The sequence below is a fragment of the Anomaloglossus baeobatrachus genome, chromosome 3 (assembly GCF_048569485.1).
Source record: "Anomaloglossus baeobatrachus isolate aAnoBae1 chromosome 3, aAnoBae1.hap1, whole genome shotgun sequence".
NCBI classification, from domain to species: Eukaryota; Metazoa; Chordata; class Amphibia; order Anura; family Aromobatidae; genus Anomaloglossus; species Anomaloglossus baeobatrachus.
The window spans coordinates 16,719,327-16,745,347 of NC_134355.1; the positions used below are offsets into that span (position 1 = coordinate 16,719,327).

Below are 26,021 nucleotides of genomic sequence, written 5' to 3' on the forward strand. Positions count from 1 at the left end.
TCCAATTACGGATACGTTGAGGTTAAATAAACAGACAGCAAGTCAGGACACACTTTAAAGTGAACCTAGACAAATACCTGGAATCATAGGCTGTAAGTGAGACAAATTAGGAAGTCTCTGTACCGGCTTGTTAAGTGAGTGACTTGTTGATAGTTGTGCTGCCTTCAGCAGATAATAGTGGACGCGATATACTGAAGGGAGCACCCCGGCCGGTGGTGCTCCGATAGAAACAAATCGCGTAGAAAAATGCAAGTGATGTCACAGGCACAAGAAATGGCCAGTACGGACTCACACAAGGTCCAAAACACCAACGCGTTTCAAAGGGCAAAGCAGCCTCCTTCCTCAGGGTAATTTAACCTCAGCGTGTCCATAATTGGATTATCTAGGTGGGATCAGCGCTGTCTCATTGTTCTTACAGTGACTGGCATCCCTGTATTTGCCACATATTTACATTATTTCGTCAGTACAAGCTACATTTTTACACTATTCTGTTAGTTTTTAGTGGTTGTGCATAGTCAGGACTTCGTTTAGAATACTACTGGATGCGCGGTGATCAAAAATTAATTTTAAGTGCTTTTATTTTTTGGAAATCTTACACACAGGGCTCCCTGTTCACTCGCAGCTCCAGTACTACAATAGCGCCGGTGTTTAATTTATCTAATTTCTCATCAAATACTTATTTTCCCCACTGTAGAAGACAATAGCTGAAACCTTCATTGTATCATTCACAGTCCTATAATTCCTAAATCGAGAGATAATTCATCCAAGGTCTTCTTGTTTCCTCAGGTTCCTTATTATAAGGAGGACTCTTTCCCTTTACTAGAGGCTGATCCTTCCCATCAGTGGCCCCCCGAGGATGGAGCAGGACAGAGACCACATGGCGGCTCGGATATTAGACTTCACCCTGGAGATAATCTACTGGATCACTGGAGAGGTGAGAGCTTCACATCACATCCCTCTGATCTCTAGGAATAAAGCAGGGAAATGACGGGGAAGGTGGAGGATTCTCAGCCTCTGTGTAGTGACCGGCGTCTCCCCATACACAGGATCACACAGTAGTGAAGACGTTGTCTAGGGAGTGTGTGACCCCCCGTGTGTCAGGAGGACGGAGCAGGACCCCGAGTGCCATCACCGAGCCTCCACCTCATTCACTGATACATGAGCAGAAGATCCTAGAACTGACCCACAGGATCACTGAGCTGCTGAGCGGAGAGGTGAGCGCTGCCGGGAATGCTGGGACATTATACAATACCGCTGCCGGGGGAGGGTTCTGCTAATGACGGCTCATTGTGTGTGTCAGGTCCCTATAAGGTGTCAGGACGTCACCGTCTATTTCTCCATGGAGGAGTGGGAGTATCTAGAAGGACACAAGGATCTGTACAAGGAGGTCATGATGGAGGATCCCCCGTCCATCACATCCCCGGGTAAGAGGAGACCGTCCTGGGCTGTAGAGGAGAGGACAGGGCTGAGAGTCGTCTAGATTCCCCATCATCTGCTCATCACATACAGACAATGTATTCATCACTGCCGTTATTTCCTACAGATGGATCCAGTCAGAGAAATCCACCGGAGAGAAGTCCCCGTCCTCTATATTCCCAGGATCGGCCAGAAAAGGAGGAGAATGTCCCCCGGGATCATCAGGTGGATGAGATGAGATTTCTACAAACAATGAGTGATACCGAAAAACCCATATTAGTATCTGTCACTGGTAAGAGCTTTTCCTAGATATTTTTCCCTGTAAATATGAATTACTAATTACTAAATTCAGAAATCTGTCTTCTCTTCTTCCTGATCAATATTATCATTACTTTAGTGATTTTCCTACATTTTCTCACCTATCTACCATCTTACACATCCTTTACACATTGCTGCACCGCCCTACACCTCCTCTTCATCTACCATACTTTATCCTCATTGCAGAACATCTCATCTCTGTCTACCAGCCTACCCATCCTCTCCACACTGCTGCACCCCCCTACATCTTCTCCTCATCTCTGTATCCAATCCTACCCATCCTCTCTACAGTGCTTCACCACCCTACATCTAATCCTCCTCTCTGTATCCAATCCTACCCATCCTTTCTACAGTGCTGTACCGCCCTACATCTTCTCCTCATCTTTATCTACCATCCTACCCATCGTCTCTACAGTGCTGCACCGCCGTACATCTCCTGTCTACCAACCTATCCATCCTCTCCACTGTGCTACTTCTTCTTACATCTTCTCCTCATCTCTGTCTACCACCCCACCTCTTTGTTTGGCTAATAATCTAAAATCCTCCATAAACTGAATCTCCTATTCAAGGATATAATAATTTTCTCACAATGCATTAATTTTCTGGAACGCACTACTCTAGACGATCAGGTTATTTCCCAGTCTCGAGAGTTTTAAATATGCCGTAAAAGCACATTTATTTAGGCAGGTTAATAACACTCACTATCCTAACTTCTTTGTTCACCCTTCATCTATATTTTACTTTGGAATCTGGTCTGTATGTCGCTTTATTATTCTATGGTATTCCCTAGCTATGATTGAATGTGATACAACATGGAGAGACACAATAACAAAAAAGATTCAAGTACAAATGTTGATTCACAGTGAAGTTTCCATGATATCTGTTACAGATATGATTGCAATTCTATAAGACGTCTGATAATAATCATAGTGAATACTGAAGTTAGGCTAACACCTCTATGCAGCTGACCCCCTCCTTTGGAAACCGTTAATTAAAGAGAATCCTCTAAGGACAGCATATGTGAGGTGTGTTACGAACCGGCGCCGCCATAGCCGCAAGCAGCCTGCTGCGGTTCCTGTTGCGCCCAGGCGCCGGCTGCCGTTCTTGGCCGTGCCTCGAGTCATCCAGTTGGCTGTTCCTTCCACCACGTCTAAGTGTGGAGAGGCGGCTAGTGCACATGCGTGCGCCGATTTACCCCAGCCAGAGTCTAAGCCCGGTGTTTTGCCTAGTGAGCATGCTCAGCCTGATTGTGTTATGTCTGAGACTAAGTCCTCAGTTCGGGCTACTGAGCATGCTCCCACAATTAACCCTAACAGCCTCTTTGTACAGGTACTTGGACTTCGTGCTGTGTCTAAGTTCTGGGATGTGCCTACTGAGCATGCTCAAACTGATAGTCTGCTTTCTGAGCCTGTTGCTCAGGCTACTGAGCATGCTCAGGCACTTAGTGCATCAGAGGCTAGGTCCGGTAAGGACCTCACTGAGCATGTCCGTGAGGTGGCAGGCCCTGATAGGGCAGAGGGTGTCAGGTGTCCTGATGACGTGGCAAATTCGGACTGGCTCGCAGAGGCCCGCCCCTATGATCTGGCACCTCACCATTGGTCGTCAGACGATGACTGGTGAAGTGCTTGGGGCGTGGCTGCCATGACGTCATCAATGACGTGGCGGTTCCGGATAGGCCGCATTTGACGTCACTGATGACATGGCACTCTGCTATTGGACCTTGGTGGTTCCACCCTGGGTTTGGGATGGACCCAGGTTATAAAAGGGGCTGGAGATAACATGGAGGTGCGCAGTATTCATTTAGAGTTCTTGGTGGCATAAGCCTTGTTGGAAGCGGTAGGTAGGGCTAGGCGAACGGTGCCTGTCACGCCAAGATTCGTGGCTCAGCACATGAGGGTCAGGCGCGGTGCTTCCTTGCTACCGTTCCTGTTGTGCTAGAGCAGTTTAGTGGCGTTAACTGGGCTGCGGCTGCTGCGTCACCTGTTCAGTTGTGCCTCCTACGCACACGGACAGAATACTGTTGCGTCACCTGTCCGAGAGTGCCCTCTACGCACACGGACAGTGTACCTGCTGCGCCACCCGTCCAGTTGTGCCCTCTACGCGCATGGACAGCGCACCCCAGAACCCCTGTGAAGTTTACAGGGTGTTCCTGGATTGGGTGTGTGAACCCTATTATCCTCCTCGGCTTCCCAGTCAAATGCTACTGGTGTGACTACCTGGTCTGACGTGTCCTTTACACACGTGGCCAGTCGAGTGGTGGCCAGAAACGCTAATCGGAGGACCGCTCGGCCTGACGTGTCTTACACACGTGGCCGACAGGGCGCTGTCGCAGCGGTCTTCTCGGTCAACGCTAACTGGTTACCATCCGGCCTGACGTGTTGTTACACACGTGGTCGGAGTAGCGTCCGCTCCACCGAAACGCTAACTGGGTTGTCGTCCGGTCTGACGTGTCCCTACACACGTGACCGGTTCCTTGAGTTATCTCAGAGCCATCCAGCTCTATAGTCTCCGCCTAACCCACAGGGTGCCAGCAGCTCCATTACCATCTGGAGCACGGTGGGCCCCGACTGGCGATTAAGATATATACCCCTGGTCCTAATCTGCCGGTTCCCCCGTAACAAGTTGTCTCTAACTTGCAGAAGAATGCAGAGAATGACAATGACAGATTTACAGCTGGTATAGGTGAGATCATCAGCTTGAACAGGAAAACAAGCAGAGTACTTAAAATCCTTTGACTCTCTTATAGAAATTATGAACTGAGGTTTTATGAATGGCATGATATATAAATGGAAAAGTGATATTTTTGGAAGTGGCGAATGCAAACCATCGTCTTTCGTCACTGGATGCCATGGTTCCACCAAATGAATATCGGCCAGGTAGATGACAATATCTATGCCATGTCTCCTATCTATGGAAAGATAGAATCATGAAATGAAAGATGACATCACCTGGGACCTCCAGGGGCGAACATATCGTAAAAGTTGGGAATCTCATAATTTTATAAGGCTAAAACACCCTCTTGCACCACCTATCTGGCACTCCCAGGTGACTCCTACATTGACTTTCTACTCCCTGGCTGTCTCTGATGAATCCCTGGCATTCTTTGGGAGAAAACGCGTTGGAATGCTGTCTCTGGACACTTTCTCAGATACGTTTTTTTGACTCTCCATCAAATTGATGGGGATCTTCTGTTTATTTCTAAATGGTGATGATGTTGTTTGGTCTGTGCAGGGCTAATTAGGGCTGCAGAGGGTCTCCCTTTGGTGAATGGGGGCGCCACAACCCTAGGGCGTCATACCCTCCATTGCTAGGTAAGGAGAGATTTATTAGGACTTATCTAGGGCCAGTCTGAATTTTTTCCTCCCACCTAGCATTCGTTACTACACATTCTGCACACTATTTCTTTGTTGTTTTTTGTGTGTTTTTGGTCTTTGCCCTTTTAATACTATTATTAAAAGTTATATTTTAATGGGGGTTTTCTTCTGGTAAAGCTGAGCAATGGTAGGAATGGAATTCTTGGGCTTCATCCATTGACTATCTTGAGTACCAATATAAAGCGAGACTCAGAGATGTGACTGTGGCCGAAATCTTCAGTGTCTTCCAGGACTTTGAGGCAAACTGAAATTCTTTATCAATGAAAAATTGAGATTGGAGAAGGCCAAATTCTCCTTAATGAAAGTTAAGACCAGCTGAGGAGCAGATGTTATCCCAGTAACCCAGATCAGACAAAAATCACAATACAGGAACAAATCTACCATAAAATCCTGTACAGAAGACAAAACATAAATCAATTTCCATCTATTTTCAGCTCTTGGATGAAATAGGTAGAGGCTGGAGGAGGTAATGTCTGGATGGTTAGAGATGGAGCCTTCACTGCAAGCAGAGACAATTGTTAACAACCTAATCAACAATAGAAGCAGAAGAGTTCACAAGTATGCTTAAAGAGAGACTGTCAGCAGGATTTAGCACTATAAAGTAAATACATGGCCATAATGCTGCTGTGATGCTGATTAAATGGATACCTGCCGTGAAGAAATCCGATCTTAGGTTGCTGAATAATCTTGCTCTAAACTAGGGGGACTTGGGAGGTAGGGTTTCCTTCTTCTCCGCCTCTGAGCCCGCCTTCTCTGTTGCTTCTACAGGTCACTGCCTCCTTTTTGAATTTCCACACTACTGCCTTGATTGCGGTGGGCAGCGCATTCACAGTGCGATTTTGCTGGTGAAATGGCGCTTGTTGAGGCACATGCATAAATTGAGATTTCAGCTCAATGACCTCTTTATTAAGCCAAAATCTCAATTTACATGTGCGCCGCATCCAGTGCCATGTTATTGAAGATTGTGCACAGTGTGATTCTACAGACTGTCTTCAATAAAATGGCAATGAGTGAGGCGCATGCACAGAATGAGAGTGCAGCCTCTCTGTGACTGGAGAATTTCTTATTTATCAATCAAGGAAGTGGAAGACATTTGCTCTCTTTGAAGACTTTATTTTTATATATGAGGAGACAACTAAAAAGCACCTTCCAGGATCAATGGGCAAGAGTGTCTTCCCTCTAGGATTATGTGATTTTTTTATAGTAATACATTCAGAGACAACAGCTGCAAAAAAAATCACATATTACATTATCTCGAAAAAAAATCTCTTATTTTCCAGCCCACCAGATAAGGAACTTGTAACAATAATCTACTTTAGAAAATACATTAATTGGCCTTAAATAAATCTTTCGTCTTCTGCCATATTGTCCTGACAGGAGAAGCATAGATAAAGTCTGGGGCAACAGCTTACTCTCCCACTCTTCATACATCAGTAGATACAAAATCATGAGTACAGAGAGATACAATTATTATATCCAGCTATTAATAGGAGACTAAATTTTTTTTAACACTACTCATAATGAATACAGACTATTGAATATTAATATGAGATTGAAATTTTTATAACACTCTGTCAGATATGCGAGGATAAAATCCAAACATGAGTAATCGGTGAAAACCATAATAGTTAAATTCAGGTCTTTTTTTAGATGTGTTACCATTTTTCTCAAGGCACAGGTTATCTCCGGTACCTTAAGATCTCAAATAGAGCAGGTAGAAAAGTTCTTGTAGAATATTGTGGGGACACGGGGCTCAGTGGGTGCTCTCGTCCACTAAAACCCTCCGCCTTTAGAAAGACAGCGTGGCTCAGGGCTTATCCCAACTGGACGCCGGCCTCCTTAACCGTGGGCGTAACACTACTCAGACAACACAGGGTGAGGGAACCACAATAATTAGACTTTATTGGATCCCCAAACAATTAACTGCACATAACACATAACCAGCAAAACACACAAATGTAACAGGCAACAGAGTCTCACCCTTCCGCTGGCTCACCAGGGATTTAGAATGTCCATGCCTCAGAGGTTCCAAGGGCCGCTTACTCCAATCCAGCAGCACCCTGCTTTCGGCGGGCACCCACCGAGATAGGAATAGCGCCAGATTTAGGAAGCTGTGTGAGGCCTGCAAAGTCTGTAGCCAGGTGACCAGATTGTCCCAACCTGAGTGTCCTCCTTAGGTAGTCCTGGTATGATGATACAATCCTGGCAGCCGGGGTCGAAATCCCTAGATTGTGGATATGGTCTCCAACCAGAACCGGAGTCCCTAGATTGAAGACATAAGGTATCATGATCCTCTAGTCAGCTCCTAAGAGCTTAGACTGGATCCATCAGCATCCATCAACAACAACCTGGTGGCTTAAAGAAATCCCTTTTATAGCCACAGCCTTCCACTTGGATACACTGCGTCCTCATCGATTGGTTGGACAAGATTGCCTCTCTCATTAGATGAATCTCAAGCTGCATGGACAATGTTCATCCAAATGATGTCTACAGAAAGACTGAGGGTATACATGTAGTCTGGAAGTCACCGACTAGATAATGGCTACTAAGGTAATTACATTAGCAATACACAACTACAATACAATGATTACTGGAAGATTCTGGAGAAACAATACGTCTGACTTTCAGTGGCCAACACAATTACATGAGTCAACAAGAGTCTTGTAAAAACAATGAGGGACTTATCCCCCGTCTATAAACAATCTATCATCCTGTCTGGCTGAATTTTAAGAAACTTTAACCCATGAGAGTCCATGTCGTCACACATATGTCACATTATTCTTTTTCATCTGCTTTATGAGTACTGTATGTATCCCAATCCCGGGGGCCTTAATGGCCTATTAAAATCTGGATGATGGAGAACCAGATCACGACTTGAAGTGGTTAGACGTTTTGCCCCAGAATACAAGAAGAAGCGACAGAGCAGCAGCACATGGATTGAGGCATATCCAACTGGCCCGTGAATTAACACGATCATTTGAACATAGCATAGCCCTCATTTGTTCTTGCTAGCAGGCGCTACCTGGCCACCTGTCAGCCCATTCCTATACATCCAAAGGCAAGGGACTACATATAGCAACAGTTTTGCAATCTATAGGCTTGTAACACCATTATGATTGTAAGATCACTAGAGCGTCCAATAATGATTTCTCCCTAACCCTGCTGTTCTGTTCGCATTTGCTATACACTTGTACTGTACCCGGGTCAATATGACCCGACCTATTAATTCTTGATTTTTAGCTACTATAATTGTTTTATTTGAATACTTTTTTCATTGAAATACTGTATGTGAACATGGTTGATCATAAACAAATAAAAAAATTTAAATTCAAACTTAATTATTTTTTTTTTTCATAAAAAGGTTACACAGGCTTTTTGCAATTATCTTCAATTGTTGACATTCTGCACACAAATAATAGAGAAGCTTTACATTACTATTACTAAAACATGAAATTTAACTTTTTGAAAACAAATTTTATAAATCAACAAATGAAAAATCATAAAAACGTCAACCTTTTTAGAAAGAAAAAAGAATAAACTGAACATGTTCATGCGTTTTTACACTGAACACAATAATAAGACACATGTCCTTTGCACAGATATTTTGAACATCCAGCACATGTCAGATTAGTCTTATTGTCACAGGACAGAAGCGACATCTCTTCCTTTTTTTGCTGGTAGCTGTGCTGGTGGAGGCCGTGGATGTGGAGTCTCTTCCTTTTTTTGCTGGTAGCTGTGCTGGTGGAGGCCGTGGATGTGGAGTCTCTTCCTTTCTTTGCTGGTAGCTGTGCTGGTGGAGGCCGTGGATGTGGAGTCTCTTCCTTTCTTTGCTGGTAGCTGTGCTGGTGGAGGCCGTGGATGTGGAGGCTCTTCCTTCTTTTGCTGGTAGCTGTGCTGGTGGAGGCCATGGATGTGGAGGCTCTTCCTTCTTTTGCTGGTAGCTGTGCTGGTGGAGGCCGTGGATGTGGAGTCTCTTCCTTTTTTTGCTGGTAGCTGTGCTGGTGGAGGCCGTGGATGTGGAGTCTCTTTCTTGAGCATGCTGGACACTTTTTACAATGGCTGTTGCTCCATCACTTCTGAGGGTCACTTTTCTGCTCTCAATATATGGCCTCACCAGGGATTTTCTCAATTCCTCAAGAAATAATCTTCTTTTATGCAGCTTATTCCGGTTCCAATCAGGGTCGATTTCTCTCCCTAAGACAAATGCATTGTATGCAGAAACGTCCAGTATGTTATAAAATAAAATCATTGGCCACCGATTGGTTTTGCGTTTGCATGTATATGTTGATATTGCTTGGTCTAAAGTATCAACTGCTCCCTTTGTGGTATTATAATCCAAAATAATGTCAGGCTTTCTGTCTTCTCTATCACTTACGGCATTGTCATGGTGCATTGTGCTCATTAGAATTACCTGTTTGGTTTTTTTGGAACATAATGAACAACAGTTGTTTTTTCAGAAAAATAAAAAGTAGAACTGTACACCTCTCTCTTGCTAAGGCTGCTTTCACACATCCGGCTTGAGCTCTGCGGCTCAATCTGGCTGTGCAAGCTATGCAACGGATGCGGTGAAAACACCGCATCCTTTGCATAAGTTTTTCCTTTGCAGCCAGTCCGGTTTTTGCCGCTTGCGGCATGCTACAGAGCATGCGCAGTGGCAAAAACCGCATGCGGCGGCCGGATGCGGTTATTGCCGCATCCGGCCGCCATAGGCATGCATTGAAAAATGCGCCGCATCGGCCGAATGCGGCGCGATGCGGTTTTTTTTTGCCGCACGAAAAAACGTGCCAGGCAACGTTCCATCCGGCCGCCGCATCTGCTAAATCTGCCGCATGCGGCAAAAACCGGATGGAACGCAAGGCCATGCGGCACAATGCGGCACTAATTTAAGTCTATGCAGGAAAATCGCAACCGGCAGCAAAAAAAAAACGGTTGCGATTTTCCTGCAAAGTGTCGGAGTGTGCCCCATTGCAGAAACCGGAGGTGTGAAAGCAGCCTAAGGATACCTTGCGGTAGTTCAGGTTTGTTTTTTCTCATAGTACCCAGCATGGTAAGATGTTTTTTCTTCAACATCTGGCCTAGTTGATAGGATGTAAAAAAGTTGTCACATGTGACATTTTGTCCTTTTAGTCCATGAGTCAAATCTAGAACAACACGCATACCCTGATTTTTTTCAGGTCTTTCATCAGGGGTTTTTCCTGTATACACCATTTTGAGATGAAGTACACATAAAAAAACATAACTTTTGCAGTCAGAAATAATCAGAGACGTGTAGAACAGTATAAAATGCTATCGGGTCATATTGACCCGAACAGTACAAGTGTAACAATCAGCGTGTAGCAAAAAGTAAACAAAAAAAAAAAAAACAAAAGCAAAAAAAAAATGTAGAGCTCCACAAATGAGGAGAAGTCAAGGAACCACTAGTTTCAAATCCTCATTAAAAAAAATCTGCAGGGTCTCAAAAATCATTTCGGGTCATATTGACCCGAACAGTACAGCAGGGTTAGTAGTCCAAAGGAGACTCTGCAATCGATTCTTCAAAGTAGGGGTTGGAATTTATTTCAGAGCAGATACAGGAAACAGGTTACAAGGCACGCAGACACGCGCAGGTGTCCAGAGATTGGGTGGTTTGGTTATCTGGCCATGAACTATAGTGTTAGGGCGTTTTATACCTGGTTTAGACAAAGGGTCACATGTTGCAGAAAAAGGCGTATATAAGTTACATCAGACTGCGGCAAAAGGCGGTCATATTCTAAGACAAAGAAGGTGCGAGTCCAATATGTCATTGATTAGACTTACTTGTGAGGTGTTAAGGTTCCCCTTGTTTTACCTTTAATTCTTGCAAAATGGTATAGACTTTTCAGCAGGAAGATTCGAAGATCGCAAATTCCGGAAATGTCACAGATTAGCAGCAATAACCCTGATTCTGTAGAAGCATTGTCAAAATAATTTCAGAGCAGAAACGTAACAATATGTACTAGAGAAACCATGAAAAGGACGAGGCAGGAAAAAAGTGAAGAATAGGAGCTACACGGTTGAGAATAATAACATAGGAACTAGTAAAGTAATACAGAAGAAGCCTGGAGCAATGATTCTTCTTAAAATAAGTCACCGGACCTGACATCATTCTGTTGTTCAGTTGAAGCCATTAAGATTTGTTTTGCAGATATAGGAAACAAGGAACAAACAGTGGTGCACCGTCAGTAGAGGCAGGCCACGCAACTGCTACCGGGCCCCGTGAGCTGGAGGTGCCCGGGGGCGGCTGCCGGCGGTATCAGCTCCAGCAGCGGACCTCCCCCCAGGATCGCACTTTCAAATGTATCGGCATCTCAGATGCTGATACAGTTGAAAGCGACAATGACACAGAGCGCAGCGCGCCCTCTCATCATTGTCCCCGCTGTGCTCTGACAGTTCTTCAACACAGCGGTGATGTCACTGGTAAGCGCCAGCCGCCACTGTGTTAAAGTACTAGGCAGAGCACAGACATCTGGTGAACTAGGAGCAGCGGCGGGGGACCGAGGTGAGGTGAGTATGCAGGAACAGCGGGGTATCCACCGGAGGGCCCCGGGTCCTCAGTGGGGCCCCCCTTGCTTCATATAGGGCTGGTTAACCGCCCTCTGCTATCGGCTGGCTGGGCTAGGGCAGGGGTCCCCATGCAGCTTTACATGCGGCTGTTCCGGGCCACCTGTTTTTTCTATGTCTCCCGATGTTCTTGTGCAGCCCCGGGAGCATCACAGTTAACAGACGCTGCCGTATCTGCTGACTGTGACATCACGCTGCATGTGTGCATATCTGTGTGCCTGCCTATGTGTATGTGTGCCTGTTTGTGTGTGTGTCAGCATGTCTGTACATTTGTCTGTGTGTCTACGTATATGTGTGTATGTGTGCATTTCTGTGTCTGCATATGCGTGTTTGTGTGCATGTCTTTGTGTTTATGCGTGTGTGTGCTTGTCTGCATGAGTGTTCATGTCTATGTGCATTTGAATGCATGTGTCTGTTTTCCTGTCTGCATGCATTTGTCTGTCTTTGTATATCTGTTTGTCTCTGTATGTAAGCGTGTGTGCATGTATGTGTGTCTACATACATTTGCATGTCAGTGCATCTTCGTATGTGCGCGTGTGTGTATGTCTGCATGCATGTGTCAGTGTGTGCCTGTCTGCATGTGTATGCATGTGTGTGGGCCTACATCACATCTTTAAACATCGCTGTTATGCGCCACACTCTGATGTCATCGCGTGGCCTCGGATGGGTGGGGTGGCCATTTGACCACACAGAATATGAAGCCGCAGGGTGGAAGGGGGAGCGCAGGGAGGCGAGAAGAATCTTGCTGTTTCTCTCTCTGTGAATGGACAGAGTTGTGGATATAGGAGCCCAGGATGGGACAGTTTTGGGGCCTGGGATGGAGGAACATAGGGGCCTAGGATGGGGAAGTTTAGGGGCCTGGGACGGAGGAACAAAGGGGCCCAGGATGGGAATCATTATTAAATATAGGAGGCCAGGAAGGTAGACATTATTAAATAAAGGGGGCTAGGATTGGAGACATTATTAAATACAGGGGGCCAGGATGGGGGACATAATTACTATATGGGGCCAGAGTGAGGAACATACATTATTGGTTTATGATGGCAAATAGTGGAGATAATTACTGTAGGGGCAAATTAGGGGACATTATTACTGATGAAATATACCGTAGTTTATTTTTTAGGATACTATCTTCCATTGTTGGGAACAAAAGTCTGATGTAGTGTAGAAATTGGGGAAACAGTGTGGAATTTGCCCTGGGAGTGATCGGCTATAGGTTACCGTGTGTTATTTTCTGCAGAGGCATTTTCTGGCTAGAAGAAGTGATGGCAAATGGAGAGGAAAAGCGAAGGTGAACAACGTCAGCTAGAGACGTCACTGGTAAATCAGTGTATTACATGTACACACACACTATACACTATATACAGAACTCCTGTGTATGATGGCACTGATGATAATATTAGTGTTACTAGTATTGTGGTTTTTATTCATGATCATTATTGTAGTATTATTCAGTCAGTATGTGGTCTGGTGATGGCATGTTAGTATTTGACCCTTGTATGTGGTTGCATTCGGTCACTATGTCATGTTAATATGTGGTCTGGTCACGATATGGTGGTATTTCTCTTTTGTATGTATTATTTGGTCACCATGTGGCTTAGTGACAGTGTGGCTGTATTTCTCCCTTGCATGTGGTATTATTCGGTCACTATGTGGTCTGGTCATAGTGTTGCAGTATTTCTTCCTTTGTATGTGGTTGTATTAGGTCACTATGTGGTGGTAATAAGTTGTCTGGTCACGGTATGACAGTATTTCTCCCTTGTATGTGGTATTATTGGTTTTGGTATAGTGAATTGTGTTGTGTATGGAGGTCACTTTTTCTCTCTGATATCTATATGGGAAAGATTCTTTATTTCCAATAGAGATTAAATACTTGAATGTTTAACCCCTCCCTGTCCTGTGATTATTACACTGTAGCACATATGCACTTACAGAGCTTGTCTGGTGAAAACAAGTAAACGTCTCTTCATTTTACTATATGGAGGACTATCTGAGGCCCATTATTCTCTTCTAAAGCCCCGTGAACATGTTGAGTATTTGGTCAGTATTTTACCTCAGTATGTGTGGCCAAAACCAGGAGTGGAGCAATCAGATGAAAGGTATAATAGAAACACGAGCACCACTTCTGTATTTATCACCCACTCCTGGATTTGGGTACAAATACTGATGTAAGATACTGACCGTGTTTGGGGGGCACTTTTGTCGGAATCAAGGAGCTTCAATAGGAGGAAAATTACTTGGTAAGGGCTGCAAAGTTGTGAAATATGCTCCTCTGTGTCCCAGCTGAATATTTTTATTTATTATTATTAATTGTTTGGGGTTTTTTTGGGGGGGGGGGCAATTAGAAATTTTGCTATGGGCCTCATGATTTCTATGTACGCCCCTGGGAACAAATTTTGTAAATTCTTCAGCTCTTTGTCATGAAAACGTCCTATCATGTATCATTGCTTCTTGTGCTGGTACATCAGGTAATCTTCTTGGCCCCTTTGTCTCCCTCTTTTATACAGGTTTAACCACAATTTTGCTATTAATCTCTAGATCGTATAATTCCTGTCTAAATTGTACATGATTCTAATTTTCAGGATATTTTTCAAATAATGGCCATTATTTTGATTGAGTAAATGTTTTTATTCTAGGTGAAGACTGTACAAGAGACTCCCACGGACATATCCCTTTATCTCCGTATCTTGAAGTAGAATATAACAATTCCACACAAAGTAATTCAGAAACTCTAAATGTCCCCGTAGTCCTTCACAGCAGCCACATATTCACTGATACTACTAGTCACAAAAATCAATCACCGATTGGCAATCAAACAACTGGACATAACCAGGACGAAATACTCAAAACGAGGAATTATTTTAACAAGAACTGTAATCTTCATTTGAATGAACAAATTCACAGACAGGAAAGCTTATTTGCATGTTCAGAATGTGGGAAATCTTTTACCAAAGAAATCGATTTTTTAAGACATCAGAAAACTCACACTGGAGAGAAACCATTGTCATCTTTGGTGGATGTAAATTCCATTATGCCTAAAGGTTCCCCTGAAAGCCATTCAAGAAGCCACACAGAAGAGAAGCCATTTTCTTGTCCTGAATGTGGGAAATGTTTTAGCACGAAATCAAGACTAAAAAAACATCTTAGAAGTCACACAGGAGAGAAGCCATTTTCATGTTCAGAATGTGGGGGGTGTTTTACTCAGAAATCAAGTCTTGTGAACCATCTCAGAATTCACACAGGAGAGAGGCCGTATTCATGCTCGGAATGTGAGAGATGTTTTTACAAAAAATGGGATCTTGTTAAACACCAGAGAAGTCACACAGGGGAGAAACCTTTTTTATGTCCTGAATGTGGGAAATGTCTTGTTTGCAAATCAAGTCTTGTGAAACATTTAAAACTTCATACAGGGGAAAAGCCTTATATATGTCCTGAATGTGGGAAATGTTTCAGTCAGAAATCATATCTTTTGGATCATCTAAGACTTCATAAAGAAGAAAAAACATTTTCATGTTCAGAATGTGGAAGATGTTTTAGGCACAAATCAAGTCTTGTGGCGCATTTAAATACTCACACACGGGAGACACCATTTTCATGTTCAGAATGTGGGAAATGTTTTAAGAGGAAATCGACTCTTTTGGATCACTTAAGAACTCACACAGGGGAAACGCCATTTTCTTGTTCAGAATGTGGGAAATATTTTAGCCAGAGGTCAAGTCTTAATGAACATGTAAGAGCTCACACAGGAGAGAAGCCATATTCATGTTCAGAATGTGGGAAATGTTTCAAGAGGAAATCGACTCTTTTGGATCACTTAAGAACTCACACAGGAGAGACGCCATTTTCTTGTTCAGAATGTGGGAAATATTTTAGCCAGAAGTCACGTCTTAATGAACATGTAAGAGCTCACACAGTAGAGAAGCCATATTCATGTTCACAATGTGGGAAATGTTTCAAGTATAAATCAGGTTTATGTAATCATTTGATAACTCACACAGGGGAGAAGCCATTTTCATGTCTTGCATGTGGGAAATGTTTTAACCAGAAATCGCTTCTTAAAAAACATCAAATTGTTCACTTAGCAGAGAAGCCATTTTCATGTTCAGAATGTAGCAAATGTTATACCCAGAAAGGAAGTCTTTTGAAGCATCTAAAAGTTCACACAGGGTAGAAACCATTTTTATGTCAGAATATAGTGTTTCAGTAAGGAAAGATTTAGTGTCTTCAGACCCGGCAAATCTGACAGGTTGTGGTAGATTTCATGAAAACTGCTGGATCAAAGAAACCGATGTGGGGTGTGAGTAATCTTGGAAGACACAGACTGTCTTACCTATTATGCAGCTATAAATTCTGCTATTTTCTATCATGTAAGAAACACCTACAGTTATTCGTGTAACATCTATATTATCACTGTGCGAAAACTTAATCCCAGAAATTTTTCAATTGAAATTATGGCTGTGGTCAAAGGATTAAGCCACTAAAGGGATTCCCAGAACACTTGGGAACTGAAAAAGGGGATTTTCTATTGGGGATGGACAGGTTTTGTCTCTCCTTCTGCAGGAATACTTTCCCCAGTGAGTCTTCAAGGATAGCATGGGAATTTTAGAGAACTTTTAGTGACTCTAGGTTGCTTTATGTGCTTCAATTGTTTTCAGTTGTGTGGTTTTAGTCAGCAATAGAGATACGTTGAATTCATTACTTAGATATCGGTCTCATTGAAACAAAGTAAGGACCAGCCCAGGGACCAGCAGCAGGTTTGACTTCTCGGGAATGCCCTGGGGGCCCTGGACTGCGAAAATAAGGATGATGATAACTGAGTTCTCAATAGTAACAAATAACTGTGCAGTTCCAAACACCGAACTACTTGGTTCCTTTTTGGTCAGGGTAATGTTACGTATTTAGACATGCCTAGGTCTTGTCCTTATTATGTGTTTGACTATTGTCTTGCAGTTCCCTCATCGACGATAATAGGTGACGTATCTGCAAATATAGAAAGATTTAAGAAACAGTGTCTTACATCATTGCATGTATAAGAAAGACTGGCGACTGACCTGACTAGGTGAAATGGAATCAGAGAATCATAGAATAGTAGAGTTTGAAGGAACCTCAAGGGCCATCGGATCCAACCCCCTGCGAGTGCAGGTTTTCCTAAATCATCCCAGCTATATGTTTATCCAGCTTCCGCTTGAAGATTTCCATTGATGGAGAGCTCACCACCTCCCGTGGCCGCCTGTTCCACTCCCTGACTGCCCTCACTGTCAGAAAGTTTTTCCTACTCTGTGTGCAGAATTTTTAGGCAAATGAGTATTTTGATCACATGATACTTTTTATACATGTTGTCCTACTCCAAGCTGTATAGGCTTGAGAGCCAACTACCAATTAAGTAAATCCAGTGATGTGCATCTCTGTAATGAGGAGGGGTGTGGTGTAATGACATCAACACCCTATATAAGGTGTGCTTAATTATTAGGTAACTTGCTTTCCTTTGGCAAAATGGGTCAGAAGAGAGATTTGACAGGCTCTGAAAAGTCCAAAAACGTGAGATGTCTTGCAGAGGGATGCAGCAGTCTTGAAATTGCCAAACTTTTGAATCCTGAACACCGAATAATCAAGCATTACATGGTAAATAGCCAACAAGGTCGCAAGAAGCGTGTTGGGCAAAAAGGCGCAAAATAACTGCCCATGAATTGAGGAAAATCAAGCGTGAAGCTTCCAAGATGCCATTCGCCACCAGGTTGGCCATATTTTAGAGCTGCAACATTACTGGAGTATCATAAAGCACAAGGTGTGCCATACTCAGGGACATGGCCAAGGTAAGGAAGGCTGAAAAACCACCACCTTTGAACAAGAAACATAAGATAAAACGTCAAGACTGGGCCAAGAAATATCTTAAGACTGATTTTTCAAAGGTTTTATGGACTGATGAAATGAGAGTGACTCTTGATGGGCCAGATGGATGGGCCAGAGGCTGGATCAGTAAAGGGCAGAGAGCTCCACTCCGACTCCGATGCCAGCAAGGTGGAGGTGGTTACTGGTATGGGCTGGTATCATCAAAGATGAACTTGTGGGACCTTTTCGGGTTGAGGATGGAGTGAAGCTCAACTCCCAGGCCTACTGCCAGTTTCTGGAAGACAACTTCTTCAAGCAGTGGTACAGGAAGTAGTCGGTATCATTCAAAAAAAACATGATTTTCATGCAGGACAATGCTCCACCACATGCTTCCTACTACTCCACAGCGTGGCTGGCCAGAGGCCAGTAAAGGTCTAAAAGAGGAAACAATAATGATATGGGCCCCCCTGTTCACCTGATCTGAACCTCATAGAGAACCTGTGGTCTCTCATAAAATGTGAGATTTACAGGGAGGGAAAACAGTACACCTCTCGGAACAGTGTCTGGAGGCTGTGGTATATGCTGCACGCAATGTTGATCGTAAACCGATCAAGGACTGACAGAATCTATGGATGGTCGGCTGCTGAGTGTCATCAGAAAGAAAGGTGGCTATTGGTCACTAATTTTTTGGGGTTTTGTTTTTGCATGTCAGAAATGTTTATTTCTAAATTTTGTGCAGTTATATTGGTTTACCTGGTGACAATAAACAAGTGAGATGGGAATAGATTTGGTTTTTATTAAGTTGCCTAATAATTCTGCACAGTAATAGTTACCTGCACAAACAGATCTCTTCCTAAGATAGCCAAATCTAAAAAAAACCACTTCAACTGCCAAAAATATTAAGCTTTGATATTTATGAGTCTTTTGGGTTGATTGAGAACATACTGTAGTTGTTGATCAATAATAAAAAAAATCCTCTAAAATACAACTTGCCTAATAATTCTGCACACGGTGTCATGTCTAATCTGAATCTCCTTCCTTTTAGTTTCCTCCTGTTGCCTCTTGTACTTCCTTGTGCTAATGAGAATAGGGTGGTTCCCTCTGCACTGTGACGACCTTTCAGACATTTGTAGACCGCTATTAAGTCTCCTCTCAGCCTTCTCTTTAGTTCTTGTAGGTGGTCTTCATAGGACATAGTTTCCAGACCTTCTACCATCTTGGTTGCTCTTCTCTGGACTTGCTCCAATATATCGATGTCTTTCTTGAATTGGGGTGCTCAGAACTGTACACAGTATTCCAGGTGGGGTCTGACCAGGGCAGAGTATAGGGGAATAATGGCCTCTCTTGATCTAGATTCAATGCTTGTCTTGATACATCCCAGAATTTTGTTGGCCTTTTTAGCTGCAGCTCCGCATTGTTGGCTCATGTTGAATCTGGGATCCACTATTGTTACGAGGGGGACCCGGGGAAGCGTGCCAAGATGGGGAATGGACAGCTTCCGCCGGTCAAGGTCCACTGTGCGGTGTAAGGGACCGCTGCTATGGTGGGTGAAGAGTGAGCGGGTTGCTGCTAGCGATCGTCTGGAATGTCACAGACGATCTATGTACACCGGTCTGCGCTAACCCGTGTGGGTTGTATGGCAGGGATCACACGGCTCGGTGTACCTGTTGCACGGGGAAGCACAGAGGTGCCCACGCACGTGTGCCAGTGGAAGTCACGAGAATATGGCACGAGGGTAGCACAGAGGTGCCCACGCACGTGTGCTTTCAATAACCAGGTGAGTCCAGTGGAGACTCGAGGAGCTCACCTGGGACAGGAACACGGCCTGTAGAAGGAGCTACTGCCGGAGCAGCAAGGCAGGGACACGGCCTGCAAACCAGGTGCTGCCTAAGCAGCAAGGGCCAAGCCCACAGAAGAAGATAATGCCTGAGCAGTGGCGTGGCAGCACGCTGTCAGACATCCAAACATAGAAGGACGGTCGCGCGCCGCCATGATGGCAGGAGGAGCTTTTAAGGAGGTGTAGACCCAGCCAAGGGCGGGCGCGAGGCGGAGATGACGGACTTGACCCAATCAGGATCCACGACATCCCAGCCTGGCCAGTCAGGATTCACCACGTCACCAGCCTTGTCATCAAGCCGTGTGACGTCAGTGGGCGAATCAGGATCCACCAAGCATAGCACATGCTCACCCTCCTGCCTCTGGGAAATAGAGGCGGGATCCTCGGTCTCACAATGTGTAGAGATAACGGGAGTCTCACTGCTTCCCTGAGCAGCAAATCTCTGCACATTGCGCAACCTCACCGACCTTCGAGGCTGCTGAGCAGGAGGAGCTGTGGCAGGCAAGGAATGGGAGACCGCCTCATTTCTTGCAACAGGAGTACCACTAGGTGTCACCCTTGTGCTGCCTCTCTGAGGAGGTTTCTCCTGCACTCTGCGCAGTCTGGCAGACCTTCGGCGCTGCGGAGCAGGAGCGCTCGTGGCAGGCAAGGAGACTCTCTCATTCCTTGCCACAGGAGAGCCACGAGGTGTAACATTACCCCCCCGTCTAGGCCCCCCCCCTGCCCGTGCTCGAAGGCCGCTATCAAACCCGGGGCGTGGATATGATCCTCCAATTCCCAGGATCTATGCTCCGGACCACGGCCGACCCACTCCACGAGGTAGTACCTCCTGCCCCGTATAACTTTTGTCTCCACAAGCTTCGCCACCTCAGAGTCGTCGGGCGGGGAGTCAGTTTGAGGCGTCAGGGACCCCGAGAACTTATTAAGTCGTACGGGTTTCAGGAGGGACACGTGAAAGGTGTTGGCTATAGCCCAGCGTGGAGGGAGCTGGAGTCGGTATGCCACCGGGTTCACCTGCTCTAGCACTTTAAAGGGACCCAGGTACCTAGGGGCGAACTTGGCTGCCTGTACCCGTAGGTTAACATTCTTAGAGGACAGCCACACTAGGTCACCAGGGGCGAAGGATGGTGCAGGGCGGCGGCGCTCATCAGCCGTTGTCACCATCCGGTCTTTAGCCCTCTTAAGGGCCTCTTGGGTGTTATCCCAGATCTCCCGGGCCTCGGTCGCCCAATCCTCCACTCTAGGATCGGGTGACGTAATGGGCATCGGAACCGGGATTCTGGGATGTTGTCCGTTATTGAGCAGGAACGGAGTCTGACCAGAGGATTCATGGACCGAATTATTAATGGCAAATTCGGCCCAAGGAAGGAGGTTAGCCCAGTTGTCGTGGTGCGCGGAGATAAAATGGCGGAGGTAAGTTACCAAGGTCTGATTGGTCCTCTCTACCAGTCCATTGGTTTCGGGATGGTATGCGGAGGAGATGTTCAGCTCTATCTGCAGGAGCTTACAGAGCTCTCTCCAGAAGCGAGACGCGAACTGGGGACCCCGGTCGCTCACCACCTTGTCAGGCATGCCATGCAGCCTAAATACATGCCTAATGAATAAGGTGGCGAGAGCACGTGACGTCGGGAGTCGTGGGAGAGGCACCAAGTGGACCATTTTAGAGAAGTGATCCGTGATGACCCATACGACCTTGTGACCTGCTGACTTGGGCAGATCTCCCAGGAAGTCCATTCCCACCACTTCCCAGGGACGATCCGGCACTGGCAGTGGGTGAAGAAGACCTGCCGGTCTCTGCCGGGACGGCTTATTCCGTGCACACGACATACAGGCTCCCACATACTCCTGTATGTCCTGGGGTAGTCTCGGCCACCAATAGTGCCTAGTCACAAGGTCTCTGGTCCTTTTGACCCCAAAGTGACCCCCGACCTTGGAGGCATGGGCCCACGATAGCACCTCATTCCGTAGTTCAGGGGGAACGAGGGTCTTGCCAGGTGGCACCTGGTCCAGAGAAGTGGGAGTGACCATCCTCAAGCTGTCCGGGGGTAGTATAAGACGAGGCTCCTCCTCGTCCTCCTCCAACACAACCATACAACGTGACAAGGCATCGGCCCGTACGTTCTTCTCACCGGCCAGGTGGCGGATAATAAAGCGGAACCGGGAGAAGAACAAGGACCAACGGGCCTGCCTTGGGTTCAGGCGTTGTGCTGTCTGGAGGTATGTGAGATTTTTATGGTCGGAAAATACTTCAAATGGATGCTGCTAGTTTCATCGCCAGTAACTCCCTATCCCCTATGGAGTAGTTCCTCTCGGCCGGAGAAAAGGTCTTGGAGAAAAAGAAACAAGGATGCTTCCTTCCTCGTTCGTCTTTCTGGTACAGGACTGCACCAGCACCGACCGAAGAGGCGTCTACCTCCAGTAGAAAGGGTTTGGAGATGTCTGGACGATGAAGGATGGGAGCTCTGGAGAAGTAAGTTTTGAGAGTGTGAAATGCCTCTACCGTTTCCCGTGTCCATGCTTTGGGATTAGCGCCCTTGCGGGTAAGGGCAATGATGGGTGCTGCCACCGTCGAGAAGTTGGGAATGAACTGGCGATAATAATTGATAAACCCCAAGAATCGCTGGATCGCTTTCAGCGAGCGGGGCTCAGGCCATTTCATCACTGTCTCCAACTTCCCCGGATCCATTGTTAACCCCTGACTGGACACGATATACCCCAGGAACGGCAAGGATTCACGTTCAAAAACGCACTTTTCTAGCTTAGCATATAACGAATGAGTGCGGAGCCTCTTAAGTACTCGGATGACATCCCTCCGATAGGTGGCAAGATCGGGGGAGAAGATAAGGATATCATCCAGGTATGCAACCACGGAAAGATACAAATCCCGGAAAACATCATTCACAAAGTCTTTAAATACGGCGGGGGCATTGCAGAGTCCGAAGGGCATTACGAGATACTCGTAGTGACCGTCCCTGGTGTTGAAGGCGGTCTTCCACTCATCGCCCTCTCGGACTCGCACTAGATTATACACCCCGCGTAGATCCAGCTTCGTGAAGATCTTTGCCCCGCGGAATCGATCAAATAACTCCGTAATGAGGGGCAAAGGGTATTTGTTTTTGATCGTGATTGCATTTAATCCCCTGTAATCGATACAGGGGCGTAGATCCCCTTCCTTCTTTTGCACGAAGAAGAACCCCGCACCGGCCGGTGAAATAGACTTTCGAATGAACCCTTTTGCCAGGCTGTCCTGAATATATTTGGACATAGCCTCCGTCTCTGGAGCAGAGAGGGGATACACTCTGCCCCTAGGGGGCTCGGAGCCTGGCTTCAGGTCTATTCGGCAATCGTATGGCCGGTGGGGAGGAAGGGTATCTGTGGCCCTCTTGGAGAAGACGTCCCTGTAGGCCTCATAAGGTGTCGGTAAACCTGGCTCCCCTGTATTCCCTGAGGACCCAACCGACCTAATGGTAGCGGGTGGTTCGGTAGTCACGAGGTGCTCCCTACAGGATCCTGCCCATGATGAGATCTCCCCTGTTGCCCAGTTGAGTATAGGAGCATGCTGTCTCAACCAGGGGAGGCCCAGTAGGATCTCATCCGTCCCCCCTGGAAGCACCAGGAAGGACACCTGCTCATGGTGTCCTGGTGGTACTTCCATCCTGAGAGGGATGGTGATCTGGGTGATGGGATCGACTAGTAGGGACCCGTTGACTACCCGAACCCTGAGTGGCTTGGGTAAGAGAACCAGGGGAACTGAGTTTCGGGTTGCCAGGGAGGTCGAAATGAAATTGCCATCAGCGCCTGAGTCCAGGCAGGCCAGAGCAGAGAAGAGAGTAGTGCCAAACTGCAACTGGGCGCTGATAGTCAACCTAGAGGGAGAAGCAGCGTCTAGTAACCCCCCTCTGATGGAAACTAGACGCTGTCTTTTCCCGACGGTTTGGGACATCGGGTAGCTATGTGTCCCCTCTGCCCACAGGAAAAGCAGATGACACCAGACCGAGAACCTGGGGTAGAGGAGACCGCTTTGGACACCTCCATTGACTCCACGGAGTCGCCTACAGAGCTGGCTGGGAGACCTGTCTGGTGGAATACGGGAGCCAGACGCTTTTTAGGCCGTGAGGACGTGGGTGCTGGAGAGACCTCGAGCCTCCGCTCCGCCTGGCGGATGTCTATGCGAGAGGCAATCACAATCAAGGACTCTAAAGTAGCAGGCACCTCACGCGTGGCCAGTGCGTCTTTGACGAACCCTGCCAGGCCCTCCCAGAACACAGGGACAAGTACCTTATCGGGCCAGTCCAGCTCTGCGGCAAGTGTCCTAAAGTGTACGGCAAAGTCCCCGACTGAAGCGGACCCTTGCCGAAGTCGTAGGAGGCGCAGCGCGGAGTCGTGGGTGACTTGAGGCCCGAGGAACACCATTCTCATGGTCCCAAGATAAGATGCTAAGTTATTCACCACCCGATCTCCGCGCTCCCACAACGGCGTGGACCACTTCAGCGCTCTCCCTGTGAGCAGGGACTGGACGAAGGCTACCTTCGCCTTCTCGGTAGCGTAAAGAGTCGCGGACAGCTCTAAGTAGGTGGTAACTTGGTTTATAAACCCACGGCACTCGGAGCTGTCCCCGCTAAAGCGCTCTGGAAGCGCAAGGCGAGGAGACCTTCCGCCCAATAGCACAGCCTGGGTAGCCGCCTGGGTGGCGACTGTCGTCAGAGCACTCTTGTCGGAGGAAGACTGCTCCACTGCTGCCAAACGTGATTCCAACTGCTGCACATAACGCAGCAACTGCTGCTGCTCTTCAGCCATAGCCAGACCTTTGGCGCGACCGTAATGTTACGAGGGGGACCCGGGGAAGCGTGCCAAGATGGGGAATGGACAGCTTCCGCCGGTCAAGGTCCACTGTGCGGTGTAAGGGACCGCTGCTATGGTGGGTGAAGAGTGAGCGGGTTGCTGCTAGCGATCGTCTGGAATGTCACAGACGATCTATGTACACCGGTCTGCGCTAACCCGTGTGGGTTGTATGGCAGGGATCACACGGCTCGGTGTACCTGTTGCACGGGGAAGCACAGAGGTGCCCACGCACGTGTGCCAGTGGAAGTCACGAGAATATGGCACGAGGGTAGCACAGAGGTGCCCACGCACGTGTGCTTTCAATAACCAGGTGAGTCCAGTGGAGACTCGAGGAGCTCACCTGGGACAGGAACACGGCCTGTAGAAGGAGCTACTGCCGGAGCAGCAAGGCAGGGACACGGCCTGCAAACCAGGTGCTGCCTAAGCAGCAAGGGCCAAGCCCACAGAAGAAGATAATGCCTGAGCAGTGGCGTGGCAGCACGCTGCCAGACATCCAAACATAGAAGGACGGTCGCGCGCCGCCATGATGGCAGGAGGAGCTTTTAAGGAGGTGTAGCTCCAGCCAAGGGCGGGCGCGAGGCGGAGATGACGGACTTGACCCAATCAGGATCCACGACATCCCAGCCTGGCCAGTCAGGATTCACCACGTCACCAGCCTTGTCATCAAGCCGTGTGACGTCAGTGGGCGAATCAGGATCCACCAAGCATAGCACATGCTCACCCTCCTGCCTCTGGGAAATAGAGGCGGGATCCTCGGTCTCACAATGTGTAGAGATAACGGGAGTCTCACTGCTTCCCTGAGCAGCAAATCTCTGCACATTGCGCAACCTCACCGACCTTCGAGGCTGCTGAGCAGGAGGAGCTGTGGCAGGCAAGGAATGGGAGACCGCCTCATTTCTTGCAACAGGAGTACCACTAGGTGTCACCCTTGTGCTGCCTCTCTGAGGAGGTTTCTCCTGCACTCTGCGCAGTCTGGCAGACCTTCGGCGCTGCGGAGCAGGAGCGCTCGTGGCAGGCAAGGAGACTGTCTCATTCCTTGCCACAGGAGAGCCACGAGGTGTAACACACTATTATGCCCAAGTCCTTTTCCCCGGTGCTATCACCTAGTTCTATTCCTCCTTCATGACAGGGACCGAAGGAAGAAGAAGACTTTTTTGTTTCTTACCACAAGTGTTCCTCTCATTATCCCTCCTGTCAGCTGTGTGCTCATTCTTTTCCAAAAATGTCACTCCAGTTGTTGGTCTGCTTGCGACTGACTCATCCCTCGTGAGTTCTGATCCTGCCTCTCGTCCTGTTTACATTCATCCTCTTTGCCACCTATCCTGACCGTGTCCACTCCCCCACTTCCTGCCCTGCCTGTGTAGGTTCTCCCTGCCCTCCGTCCTGACCACCTCTGTTCCTCTCTGACTCCCATCCTCCCTCCTCTGTTCTTTCGTCCTCCTGTACTCCCTACTATTACCTGCTCTCCCGGCTCCCGCTTGTCTATTTACTCTGATTTCCGCGCTCCCCCAGGTCTTTGACGTTTCCTCTTGGCTCCTGACTCGGCTTTCCCTGGAGTCTGTCCTTGTTTTACCCTGTGTACCTCGTAGACATCTTGGTTCTGACCCCAGCCCATACAACCATCCACTTCTTCCACTGAGGGGACTTGTGCCCTCTAGTGGAGGATTACTGTCAGCACTCTCCTGGTGTTCCAGCTCCCCCTGCTAGTTCATTACAGTTTTTCTATAGAGTTTGGTATACTTATACTTAAGTGTTAATAATTTGGGACAGAATAAGTCTAAATATATGTTTCAAGTTTTTAGTAACTTCTGACATATACATGACTT

At 46.9% G+C, this 26,021-nt stretch overlaps 1 protein-coding gene across 1 annotated transcript; it reads left to right on the plus strand.

The window, feature by feature from the left end:
* The first annotated feature begins 832 nt into the window (after positions 1-832).
* LOC142295901 (uncharacterized) lies at positions 833-18,504 on the plus strand. Its single transcript, XM_075339017.1, has 5 exons — positions 833-934; positions 1,047-1,214; positions 1,301-1,424; positions 1,544-1,708; positions 14,324-18,504. Exons 1-5 carry the CDS (start codon positions 857-859, stop codon positions 15,856-15,858), a joined length of 2,070 nt encoding a protein of 689 aa, XP_075195132.1. The 5' UTR covers positions 833-856; the 3' UTR covers positions 15,859-18,504.
* The last annotated feature ends 7,517 nt before the right edge of the window (positions 18,505-26,021 follow it).